The sequence below is a fragment of the Ixodes scapularis genome, unplaced genomic scaffold, assembly GCF_016920785.2.
Source record: "Ixodes scapularis isolate PalLabHiFi unplaced genomic scaffold, ASM1692078v2 PGA_scaffold2__306_contigs__length_199485367, whole genome shotgun sequence".
Lineage (NCBI taxonomy): Eukaryota > Metazoa > Arthropoda > Arachnida > Ixodida > Ixodidae > Ixodes > Ixodes scapularis.
Genome location: NW_024609857.1, coordinates 127,852,510 through 127,865,221, shown reverse-complemented (window position 1 = coordinate 127,865,221; position 12,712 = coordinate 127,852,510). Strand labels below are relative to the sequence as shown.

The window sequence follows — 12,712 nt, the reverse complement described above, 5'->3', positions numbered from 1 at the left end:
GACCCCCAAGGTCACGTGACCCCTCCAGGTCACGTGACCCCTCCCAAGGTCATCTCAAGGTCACGTGACCCCACGTGACCCCGTGAGGGTCACGTGACCCCCAAGGTCACGTGGGGCATCTTGGGATCACGTGACCCCTCCCAAGGTCATCTCAAGGTCACGTGACCCTTTGAAGGTCACGTGACCCCCAAGTCACGTGACCCCTCTGAGGTCACGTGACCCCCAAGTCACGTGACCCCTTTGAGATCACGTGACCCCCGAGGTCACGTGGTCTCCTCCCCAAGGTCACATGACCCCCGAGGTCACGTGACCCCTCCCAAGGTCATCTCAAGGTCACGTGACCCCAAGGTGACCCCACGTGACCCCTCTGAGGTCACGTGACCCCCAAGGTCACGTGACCCCCTGAGGTCACGTGGGGGTCACCTTGGGGGTCACGTGACCTTGAGGTGACCCCCCATGTGACACCCGAGTTCACGTCACCCCCAGGTCACGCCTCCCCGAGGTCACGTGACCCCCTCCCCGAAGTCACGTGACACCCCCCCCCCCCCGAGGTCACGTGACCCCCCCCCCGAGCATATTAAAGAATGAGGGGAGGAGGAGGAGAAGGAGGAGGGGTCTACCCTCCCCTCAGTACCCTTCACTCCTCCTCCTCAAGAGCTGCGCTCCAATTTGGCGTTACAGGGAGTTGTAAACGGCTTTCACTTTTTTTTTTACTTAAACTTAAAAATCTTTTTTTTTTTACAACAACGTGGATTTAAAGTGTCAATGTGCCGAAAAACCTTTACTCGCTCGTTGGAACCTAAGCGCACGGTGAAAGGAACTTACACCCAAAAACAGCATGGATTAATGTTGCAGCCAAAAAAAAAAGACGCCGTAACTTCCAGAGGGTGCAAAGCAGGCTGCAACATGTAGCCGAAAATAGTTTCGAAAAATCCGAGACAACAAATCTGTTTCGATTTTCTTGTTTTATCATCTTTTTGGTAAGGTAAGGCTTTTTAGTAATCATACAGTGACAATTTATGAAGAAAGAGAGCTCATCGCTTCGGGCTCAGAAACGTCGTCTGCAGTATAACATTTGTTTTTGAATTACCCAAGCATCAAAAAATGTTGGGAGGTTGGGTACACGCGCTGTACGTGCCCGGCATCCCAATAGAAAAAATTCGAAGTAAATAACCCGAATAAAGAGTCCATGAAACGTCCGTTCGAAGTGAAATGTGTTTTAGAATTTTGCATTCGAACAGTTAGAGCTGAAGACGCCAGCGCGCGCAGCGCGTGTACCCACGTTCCCTGTATTTTCTTAATTTGGCAAATGGTGTATTGCGGAGGGCGAGGGAAGCTCCCGTCGTGGCCGCCAGCGATTTTATGTGCCACCAAACAGACGCCTTTCGTTAGCAGACGGCCGCCGTTGTGTAGGGATTATAATTTTTCATTTATAAGTTTTCACTCAGGTAAGTTGGTCGGTGAAATTTTTGCATCCTCAATACACGTACCTCGACTACCTTTGTACAAAATCTTAGCCCATTACTTTCCCATAACCGATTTATCCGGTCCGTTGGAACAGTCATCAGTCGCGTTGCTTCCCGCTGTACTGTCCGCCATTTTGTTGTTATGAGCTGTCTAGGGCATGTCAAGGGCGAGACTTATAAGGATCCAAACAAAACCCCGAAATGCGTAGCGAATAGAAGCTTATAAGCCTGATCACGCTGATATCTAACAACAAACTAGTGGACTAACATCTATACCCGCATTCACTTCAAGAACCGAAGTGAAAAAGTCTGACTCCCCGTCGAACGTTGCTAATTTCCCCTTTCTTGCGTACGATGGAGTGTAGGTGTACATAGCTTACATGAGTTTTGTTTAATTTTGTCAAGACGTACACGTTTCAAGCTCCAAATGCATTGTTTCTTCCTTCGACAACCAAACATTGTAAGAACTACTTCTCGCAACGCATGAATAATGCAGAAAACTCTTTTTTATTTTTCTTGACGTGACAGCAAATACAGAATCGACTCTGTAAGTGAGACGTTTTCTGCTCCCCACAAACTGTTGCAAGGGGCGCGTTACTATGGAAGAATACGTGAGACCGGATCTCGCTCCGAAAGAGCGCTCGTTCAAACATTAGACGTGGGATTTAAACGTCTAAGAAAAATAGATATAGGAGGCCCCGATTTCGCGTCTTACCACAACAGAGGTTTGCAGAGAATCGGCTGTTTCTGAAATATTTGCGACGTAAACATCCTTTTCTCGAGGCGTCTCGAGATGCCTGCAGCGGGCGACGAAGGCATACGGAATGACTGAAGTACCTCGTCTGCAACAGCTTGCATCTTTTACATAGTGTTACGATTTTGATCCTGTTTTTATTGGGAACAATACGAGCCTTTCAAAACTCAAAAAGTTTGTAAAAACGAATCATATTTACGTGTGATACGAGATACTGCCTGACGAAAATCATCATATATAGGAAAGCTGCTAGAAATACGACGAGGTAACCATATGTTTAGTACATGGTGTCAAAGCAGCGGCAGTATTTTTATTTTATTTTTCAGTTGGCGTGCATTGTAATCAAGGAGCAACTATTTTGAATCTAGTATCATCGATTCGAGACCCCAAATTTCGTTTGCAGGCTCGCAATGTCGAAGTATGTTTCATACCTGCTTCTAATCACCAAAATGAGGAAAATTCATGTTGATTACTTTGTTTTCAGCAAGACCTTAAATAGCGAACGAACTCGGTAAAACATTAGCTAACTTGACATCGCTTACCTCGGACAGTTTGTTTCATCACACAAATGTGCATTAAAGCAACTATCGTGACGTCATAAATTGTTGAATCCCATGCTCACCTGCACATCAGCGTTGATTCATTTCACATTGTAGTAGTATCTTATATTGATAACGTGATTCGGCTTCCCAGCGCTTTCAGCCGCCTCAAATTTTTCGGAAGCCGGGCAGGCGTTCGCGCTCTCATGCACCTCGAGCGTCTCTCAAAGCTGTGCTCATGCTCTCTTCGCTTCCGAAATCCCACAGAAAGTTGACCCCAAGAATAAAGGTTTCGTCACTCGTCACCAACTTAATTCAACGCAGCTACGTGCTCCATTAGAAAGGGCCACTGGACCCGCGAAGCCACTGTGTCTTCTTCTAGAAAGGCGAAACCGGTCGTAAAACTTTTTTGGGGGCATTTATAATTGGTATAAGGCATTGCGACGATTGAAAAAGCCTTAATGATTAGATGTTGAGACGACACAATGCCTACGCAAACATTAATTTTTAATCAAACAAATTGTAACCTCGCGTCGAGACCCCATGCATTTGCCCATAACAATGACCCTAGCAAAGTTTTGTTTGGAACACAGCGCCATAGTGTGACGTCATCACTTACGTGAGAGTCAACTTCTTTCATCGGTCCCCACAAGACTGCCATTAGCATCAACAGATGATATAGTTTTCACAATGGTCAAACTAAATTCCGCAAAGGGTCTATTCTAGCGTGCTTTCAAGGAAATGTGTATTCGCTTCGGTCACGATATCACATGAGCAAGCGACATGACAAGCTTACACGTGGGCGGCTTCGACGGTGCTTGTTGACCATGATGCAATATTCGTCCTCAAAACAAAAACGGCTATTCACATCACGGTCGCTACCTACATCCAGATGTGTTCTAAAAACTTGGTAAGTAGAGACTACGACAGAGCGAATCGAACCAGAGCCTTGAGATCTAAATTTAGCGAACACACTGCCATTTTTAACGGGTTTCACGTCAAAAAAGAGCTCCAGTTTATATGCGAAACGCACACAAAAACACTATGAAACCGCTATGATTGTAAATAGCGACAGGTAAAGGCTATGAATAATCGTTCTATTGTACAGTTGAAGCATTTTCTTGTTCCAACCGAAACAAATAACTCGAAAAACTTTTTCTTCCATATCAGTACAGCTGGTGTTCCTTGCGGAGGCTAGTCTCTCTCGTCGTGCGGTTCCGTATTAGCGTATATGTATACAACAATTGTGTGCTCCGGCATAGATACGTTTGAAGCAGCGTACTTTCAAAGTACCATGAGTATATTTCGCTTCGTTATCTTCGAAACCTTATTATTCATCGGCGGGGCGAGCAATGAGAACGGCTTCATCCTGACCGTGATTCACACCAACGATATCCACTCTCACTTCGAGGAAAGCAACAAAGGAGGCGGTTCATGCAGCGAGAAGAACAAAAGGGCCAAAGAGTGCTTCGGAGGGGTTGCAAGGATTCTGACTAAGGTGAGCGAGGTCGTGGTAAGGTCATAAATTCGTTTCTCAACATCAGTGGTCGGTGACCCGCGGCCAGCGGACCGCATGCGGTTCGCGGGGCAGTATCATGCGGCCACCGGGACGGCACCAAGAAGAACCTAAGGAACAACGACCCTCCCCTCTCCACACACACTTCAGACGCTCCCTCACACATCTCGAGGACAACGCGGTAGTTTTAGCCTCAAATGGGGTTAGACAAAAAGGGCATTGTACGGTACTTGAGCGGATAACGTCTTCAGTTCCTTTCCTCGTGCTGGTCCAAAGGAAGGGGAAAGAAACAGTATTTGTACAAACATAGACTAGAAATGATCTTCATCCTAGAATCTAAAATATATGGGGAGGGTTACTGAGAAAAAAACATTTTCGAATCCGAACTTTGCGTAGACCTTGAGAAAGCAGTGTGACAAAAAGGTAATATGTACAGTTCCTTCTTTCCACCTGGAGGCAAGATGACAAAGAGATAGATAATAATAATATTAATTTGCTTTATTTTTCAACAAACATAATGTTCGGGAGGACAAAATAATAAAGTTGTTTAGAAAAGCTTGACTGCATGGTCCCCCCCCCCCCCAACCCCCCTTAAATGCAGCACCGGTGCAGCAGGTTTTGAAATACAGAATTACCGGTAACCAAAACAAGAAAGGAATAAACTAAGATAAAATGAGAAAAATAAATGAAAAGGGACAAGTAAAATTCAGAGGTACAAAAAAAAAGAGATAGTTAGAAATCGCGGTTTACTTCTCTTTGATACTTCGGGTGGCATCTCGGTCGATGTCATACTACAGGAACGTCCACTAGCAGAACTCGTTTTGTTTAATGGTTGCCCAACCCAAAAAGTGCATATTTTGCTATTCCGTCCGTTTTTATCAAGAAGTTACCTGTCTACAATTTTAGAGGTCAGTTTCGAAATAGTATTTTGTTTAGCCTTATTATTTGCTTGCTACAATTCGCTTTTATAATAGGCTTTTGTTTTTCAAGGTTTTTTTCTTTTGGTTTTTTTTTTAATAATAATACATGGTGTATCCGGAGCTCCGACTTAATCTTTTCAGGTAAAAGAGCTAAAAGCAAGATCAGAAAATCCTCTTTTCTTCAATGCTGGCGACTTCTACCAAGGCACCGTGTGGTACACAGTCCACAGGCATAAAATTGTTTCTGAGGCAATGTCAAGAATGATGTACGACGCAGTGGTGAGTCATCGCAAGCTTAAGAGCTGTTATCTCACCGACGTTCAAGAACCTAATTATTTCGTAATTTCAACAAAAATAGTCGTGCGACTCCTCTATCATGCGAAAACGTGCACACCATTAGAATACCGAATTTTTTGGGCATTTGCACTCCTTTCGGAAGTAGGTAACGCTGCACAGTGAAACAAGATAATTTGTTATGGCCACGAGGTGAAAAAATCATTTAAGTTTTAACTTTTTTTACGAGATGCTTCGAAAACAAATAAGTGGTCGCACTTTTATAATTTGCTGAATTAATTATAACTTTCTTGTTCAAACGAAGTGAAGGACTGTCTGTTCCAGCCTACAATCCCATAAATATTGCATAAAGTGTCATATTACGGAAGTCATATTAACATTTGAATTAAAGAAGTCGTGACCGTCACGACAAGTCTAATACATTTGAGATATTTCTGTTTCTTTACAGTTCCTAAACTCATTAAGCTTGAGTGTAATAAGTTTCCTCGTCCAGTCAAATCCTCATAAATTCTAGGATAAATCAGTCTAAACTTGTTTTTTAAGAATATGTCAACGCAAACATCAGCTTTAATCCACTCCTTGGGGTCGGGGAAACTAGGTGCCGTTTTGTTAGGCTTTCCGCGTGGTTTCATGGCTGGGAGCTGGCTTCACTTGGAGAAAGGATTTAATGTGCCGTTTGGCGCGGCTTCGAAGCTGATGACGTCGGCTCTCTCCATGGGACAGTTAATGCTTTCGCATTAAAATTGTTTCTCTTTATGAATTAAGAGATAACGTTTTCGAATTAACTCTTTGATAGTTGCTAAGCGGGAACAACTGGCGACAAAACTCTACAATTATGCAACCAGGCTACTTTGCAGATAATAGAAAACGAACACGCTAGATTGACCCAATCACTCACAAACCAGAGGTCGAACTCGACCTAACCCTGGAGAACACCGAAATACGACCGGTACCAAACATTCCCGTGAATATGTGCGTTCAGTTTTCTTTTTCTTTTGGTTCGAGATATAACCAATAGCATTAATAATTGTATGCCATAATATAGCGTCTCAAAAACTGTGGGTCGCGACCGGTATGGGAGCTTGAAAAATGTAAACTTGGCTTCTCTGGTGGCGTCGAGCAAAAGAAAATACAGGTCGCAGCTCAGCCAAAATCGCGCAAGAACTGAGAGTTGCGGTGTCCAAATTACACTCTTGTTTTAAGAAACAGATCTCTAACATATAAACTCACATTCGCCACTAAAAACAGTCACTTCTGCTGACATGCGTTTTTTTCAATAATTGCCAGCCCATTTGATCCATTCTGGCTATCATCTGTGAAATAAATTTTAGCGTAAATTCCGTATGTAATTCATAAACATGAAGTGAAAACATGGCGTCGCAAAAGAGCCTGAAGGGGGGAGCGGGGGGAATCGGCGCGATATTTTAAATATGTTATGGGCCGAAGTGCAGCACAGTTTCTATATTCTGTCCTAACTAGTTTTGTCGTTTCTTTTTTCGCTTTTAAAGCGCATTCCTGAGGGCAAAAAGTCACTCGAGTAGAGCACCGAGACCATAACAGCGTTCATATTCACATGACTGGAGCTAGTCAATAAATTTGAAAAAGAAAAAAAGAACCACGGCCTAAGCAGTTTGGTAAAAAAAAAAAAAAAAGAAAGCGAAGCTTTATGAAAAATAAAAATTTTATACCAGCAACATTGTTTGATTTTGAGTAACCCAAGACTTTCGTACAAAGAGCAACACCGCGCAAACTCGCTACTAACGCTTTTTGTATTTTCTTTATAAATTGTTTTGTCAAAACACAGATAGTTCCCCTAGATTGGTGCCTGTCACGTTTCCGTGATGATGTTTCTGAACAAAAATAAGAAGAAAGGAGGAGGAGGGGAAAGTTTCGCGTGGAAGGCGAGAGCGAAGAACATTCCTCATTCGAAGCCAGTAGTCGGACCGCGACGCATGGCTACGGCCAGAGCTCCGATGAAAACCAGCCGCAGCGGTCGGCAGGAGGCGCTCTGTCAGCGGGGTGCCTCAACGAGGCGGTGTTGCCACGGAGAGCCCCAGGAGAGGCGCGCTGCACTGGCACCCATTTGTTCACCTCAAGCGGCGACGGTCCGCAAAACGCTACGTCAAGAGAGACCTGGTCTTAAAGGGATACTTCAACAAAATTTGAAATATTCCCGTCGTGTTCAAAAATAGGTTGAATATGATCCACAATATCCGTAAATGACAATCGCACGTTTGTATTTTGATCCTGGTGGCTGTATTTTTCGTTATAAACGGCCCTTTCTGGCAAGCGCTCGGAGAAGGCCCAACTTAGAGCACGTGACATCCAACGCAATCGTGACGTAGGTCGTCTCAAGACGAGCAAAGCTACGGCGAGGCTGACGTCGAGAGGATGGCCTAGTCGTTCCAGCCACTGAAGCGGCTGCTTTTGTACGAATTTTGAGTGACGGGTTAATCTTCTATAATCTTCTAGGGGGACAATAGCTACTTCTGCGACACACAAAAGGGATTCTCGGGAAGAGGGGAGTCCCTCCTTCCCCCCTTCTCTCGTCGTGGCCGGAGACGAGACAACCTCCGTCACTAGCTGTCAAGGTTCCTAGACGAGCATTACAAACGAGGCGTTAGCGACATCCACCAGGTGCTCTTTGCTAATCGTTTAATTCGTTTTAAAATTCCTTTTCGAGGCTTTTCTTAACAAGATATTGGTATGTTCCATGTGATACTGCTCTTTTGAACACATATAGACCAAAAAATGAGCGCCGAAATTTCGTTGTGATATCCCTTTAAGGCAAGGGGTGCGAAGTGATTGTCTTTAACCGTGATTCTTTCGAATTAACATTTATTGGTACTCTGCTTTTATACTGCTCATTTTTTGCTTCACTTCTAGCATTTTGTGTGTACTCTTTTTTTGTTGTTCTAAAACCATCCTTTCATTTTGATTCTAGCATGCTCATCGTCTCTTTCTTTCTCTCTAACGAGCGCGAAAATTTGACGCTTCTAACCGCCTTATTGTAACATGGTAGTTGTGTGAAAAGAATAGTTCCTGCAGGGAGCTACGTGGGTCAAACCCACGTAGCCTCAAAAGAATAGCAGGCACATGTGACGTGGACGTGTTGTTCTCAGCTGACAAACTGTCAAGGTTGTGTAGAGCCGTTAATCCTTCTTTTAGAGATGATCGTAATCATTTCGTCACTTGTGCTGAAAGGGTTGTTTATTCACTCCCTTCGTCATGCGGCAAGCGTTATGAGGATCAAACGGCCCGTTTACAACGAATGCCATTGTTGCGGACGGCCAATCAGCGCGCGACACTCCGGGCGTGGCGCATTCCACGCGCGACAGGTTGCGAGCTGATTCGCCGATCACACAAATGTCATTCGTTGTAAATGGCATTCGAGTTCTCCGTGTGGCACGGGTATAAGATAACACGCTAACCCTGTGTCCTCGATGATATCTGGTCACCTTGACATTCCTCGCCTTGGCGTGCCCTTTTGTATTAATTTTCTTCTGCACTTTGCTTTACTACTCTTAACTTTTCGTTTCTTCAATCGCTTCTAATATCATTTTATCTTCCTTTTCTTTGTAGACTTATTCTTTTTTTTTATTTATCTTGCCATGGTCGTCGCCTCTCTCTCTCACCCTGACGAAAGTGACAATTTGGCAAACTTGCCACATACCCCTTTCCCCTCTAATTTACTGGTCTGATCTCGTTGGTACAGAAAAGCGAAAGTGCGGGACCATGACTGGTTCGGGAAATGTAAAAATTAAAGGAACCATGAAATGAATTATGCGCTGGGATAAATGATTTTATATTGGAATTTTACTAATCGCATATCGTTTAGTGGGCTCAAAGAAAACTAGCGCACGAGGGTAGAAAACCAAAATCCTGCTTTTCGGTACAAAAATTTTGAAATATAGAGCACCATTTCTTACCTCTTTTCATTCGAAAGCTTCTCGCCTCTTCACTGCGATGCATCAGCGGGTCCCAATTACGTCAGCCGAGCTCAGCTCACGAATTGGACACGAGCACTGTGTCACTCGGACGTATGCGCTTGTCAACAATCAAGCCCTCGACGAATATTTGGATTGCCGTTTGGAGCCAATGAGTGCCGTGACGGAACTTATCACTTGAAAATGACAAGTTCCATGGCATGCTTAAAAAGCACGCTACAAGCGAATATTTGGTACAAGCTTTGAGTCATCGCACATTGCGACCACTAGATTTCTCATTTCACTTTTGAGCTGAGGAGGAAAGCTAAGAAGAAAGAAGTTGAAAAATAGTTTCACGGTCCCTTTAATAAGTTGACGCCGACTGGAAGAAACTTGGCATATCTGAAGATCTATTCTGCAGAGATGGATTGAGAAATAGAAAAATATTCAAAGGAAGAAAATTGTGCAGGCGCGTGAAGATGGAGAACACGCGGCGCGAGAATGCCAGTGTCAGGCGGAATTCGTCCGGCTGAGGCGAAGACGGCAGTGATACAGCGGGACCAAGTCGTGGGTTCAGTTCGCGTAGGCTAAAGGCCCGTTCACACACTTGCAACCGAGTACGACCGAGTGAGACAAGACCAGTTTTTAAGCCTCTTGTGGCGGCGTAGGTCCAGATGCGCTGCTGCGGAGCAGATCCTAAGCCATCGCAAAACGCTTAAAAACCGGTCTCGTCTCAGCCGGTCCTACTCTGTAGCAAGTGTGTCAACGGGCCTTAACCCCGCCGTATAACGAGGTATACGACGATCGTTAAGCGTACCAGCAAAGATATGAACCCACGGCGACAGGTTTTGGATGGCCGCAGATATTGTGGGTACTACAACCCTAAGTATAGAGCGAGTTGTTAACGTTGTGGCGTAGCTCAATAGAAACGCACCAGATTCGCACGCAGCGGACCCCTGTTCGATTCCCGCAAGCGGCGGGCGATTTTTTTTCAAGGATTTGGCAATATCAACGATGGACGCCCTACAACGCCAACTACAACATCAACAACGGGCGTCATTTTCGATTGTGGGAAGAGCCCATCGCAGCTATCGCTGTAGAATGAAACTGGCTCTCCTTCACCAGGTCTCGATATACAAAAGAAGGGTATCGAGAGAGATTTAGAAAAGCGAAATCGAGACACGAGAAGACCGTGTGCAGCAAGGCTGGTTAGATACTTTGACGGGTGTCTAAAAGTAGAGAAAATAGAAAAGACCTACGAGGCACTTCGACACAGGATGCTAATGGGTGTCTTTGTGGCAACCTGTTCGAGCAAACTCAGGCATTCTTGAAAGTGAATGCTCGACGTTAAATGATCTGGATGCAAAAGCTGACCTTTTTTCTTGAGGCCCAGATCGAGTCAAGATCCATGAGAGAAAAAGAACAACCTGGGACAAAAATAATCTAGAGACAATTCGCAACGTTTTCAATATGAAAGAAACGAGAAGGCTCCTCGATGCTTTTTTATGCAACAAGATGGACATCAGGCCAAGAACTGCCAGAGTCGCAGTTAATACCCTAGACAGCCGTCACGCTGGCGTAGCGGAAGGCACGGGCACACGTACCACCAATGTGACATAAAGTCTAGCGACAAGCCGCAAGTATCTTGCATGTGGACAGCTCAAACTGAGAGGCAAGGTAAACCAAACGAAACCTACATCACGTTAAGGATTCGATACAGATCGAATACTGGTGGTGAGCTCGGTAATAGGAAGACGAACGAAGTTTATGGTCAAGAACATGCCTGTGGTCGAAAGTTGCATAAAGTGACGAAATGTTACAGTGTTGCGGGGCACTGGTTGTAATAACGTAGTCGTGAAAAAAAAAATTAGTTCCCTCCGGGAGCTACATGGAGAACACCAGTCCCGCATTTTAGAGCGCAGGCCTCAGGCGCCCGTTTCCGCGTATCGCGGCGTCGGCGTAACCGCGCTAAATTTAGCGGGAAAATTGATGTCACGTGACCTCAACACCAATTCAGTTTCCCCGCTAAATTTAGCGAGAAAAATGACGTCACATGACTTGGTGTCACGTCACCTATGAACAAATTCAGTTTCTCCGCTCGATTTTCCGGGAAAATTTACGTCCCGTGACCTCAACACTAATTGAACAGCAGTGACCTCAACAGCGGGGAATAGAATTACTCTTGAGGTCAATTTTTTTAGCTAAATTTACCGAGGAAACTGTGCCAGGAGGAGAAGGTATGGAGGAGGAGGAGGGGAGGGTACGGATGAAGAGGATGGGAGGGTACGCGGATGGAGGAGGAGGAGTAGGAAGGAGAAAGAGGGGAAAGTACGGATGAAGAGGATGGAGGGAGGAGTGGAGAGAAGAAGAAAGGCATACCCTGCCCTTCTCCTCAAGAGCTGCACTCTAATTTCGCGTTACAGAGATTTGTAAACGTCTTTCATTTTTGTTTTGTTACAACGGACCCTAAGTTATAGGTCACGTGACGTCATCTTTTCTGCTAAATTTAGCGGGGAAACTGCATTGGTGTTTAGGTCACAAGACGCGAATTTCCTACTACATTTAGCGGAGAAACTGAATTGACTTGGAGGCCACGTGACTTTAAGTCTTCCACTTGGTGTGAGGTCATGTGACGTTAGGTCCCGTGACGTAATTTTACCCACCGAATTTAGCGGAAAATTCACGGACGGAAAGAGGGACGGACAAAGTTTTGGGATTGAGTGTTCAAGTTTATTATCCTCAAACACTTTCGATCAAGCGTATTATATGAGAAGGGGAGGGGGGGGGGGGGGATTCAAAATCAAAAGAACTGAATACACTGGCAACAAAAACAAGTTTAAACAACAAACCTGAAACCAAATATACGGGATTATAACATCCATTATTTGAAGAAAAAACTGTGGTAATAACCGCAATTCCTAGAAAACGTGAACATATGGTGTTTAAAACAATATGCATGACAACATCGATGCCACTTTTCTCGAAATATGATTTCGTTAGTTTCAATGGCTATTCCGTTAAAGAGACAGTTCCAGTTTGCAATAGATAACGGAAGAGGGGACTGTTTGAATCTGTTGGTGCGTCCAATGATAGGTGCAATTTTTAAGGAGTGATCGTGATGCAAAGAAATGCATGCGGCAAGCTTGCAGTAAGTGAGCATGAACGATAACATGTTGTAATAAAACTTTAAAAAAAAAAAAAAAAAAGTGAGATGAGGTAGTTTGCGGCGTGAATCAGGGGGAGTTAGGTTAGAAATAGCCTTGAGTACCGATATACAGTTTTTTTATGGAATAATTA

General features: G+C 44.5%; 1 protein-coding gene across 1 annotated transcript in view; it reads left to right on the top strand.

The window, feature by feature from the left end:
- Nucleotides 1-4,041: 4,041 nt before the first annotated feature.
- Nucleotides 4,042-12,712, top strand: part of LOC8029042 (protein 5NUC-like) — a 46,545-nt gene continuing 37,874 nt past the window's right edge. The window contains exons 1-2 of the mRNA XM_029966494.3: nt 4,042-4,257; nt 5,337-5,474. Coding sequence (XP_029822354.2) covers nt 4,054-4,257; nt 5,337-5,474 — 342 coding nt within the window. The 5' untranslated portion in view covers nt 4,042-4,053. The remainder of the gene's footprint in view (nt 4,258-5,336; nt 5,475-12,712) is intronic.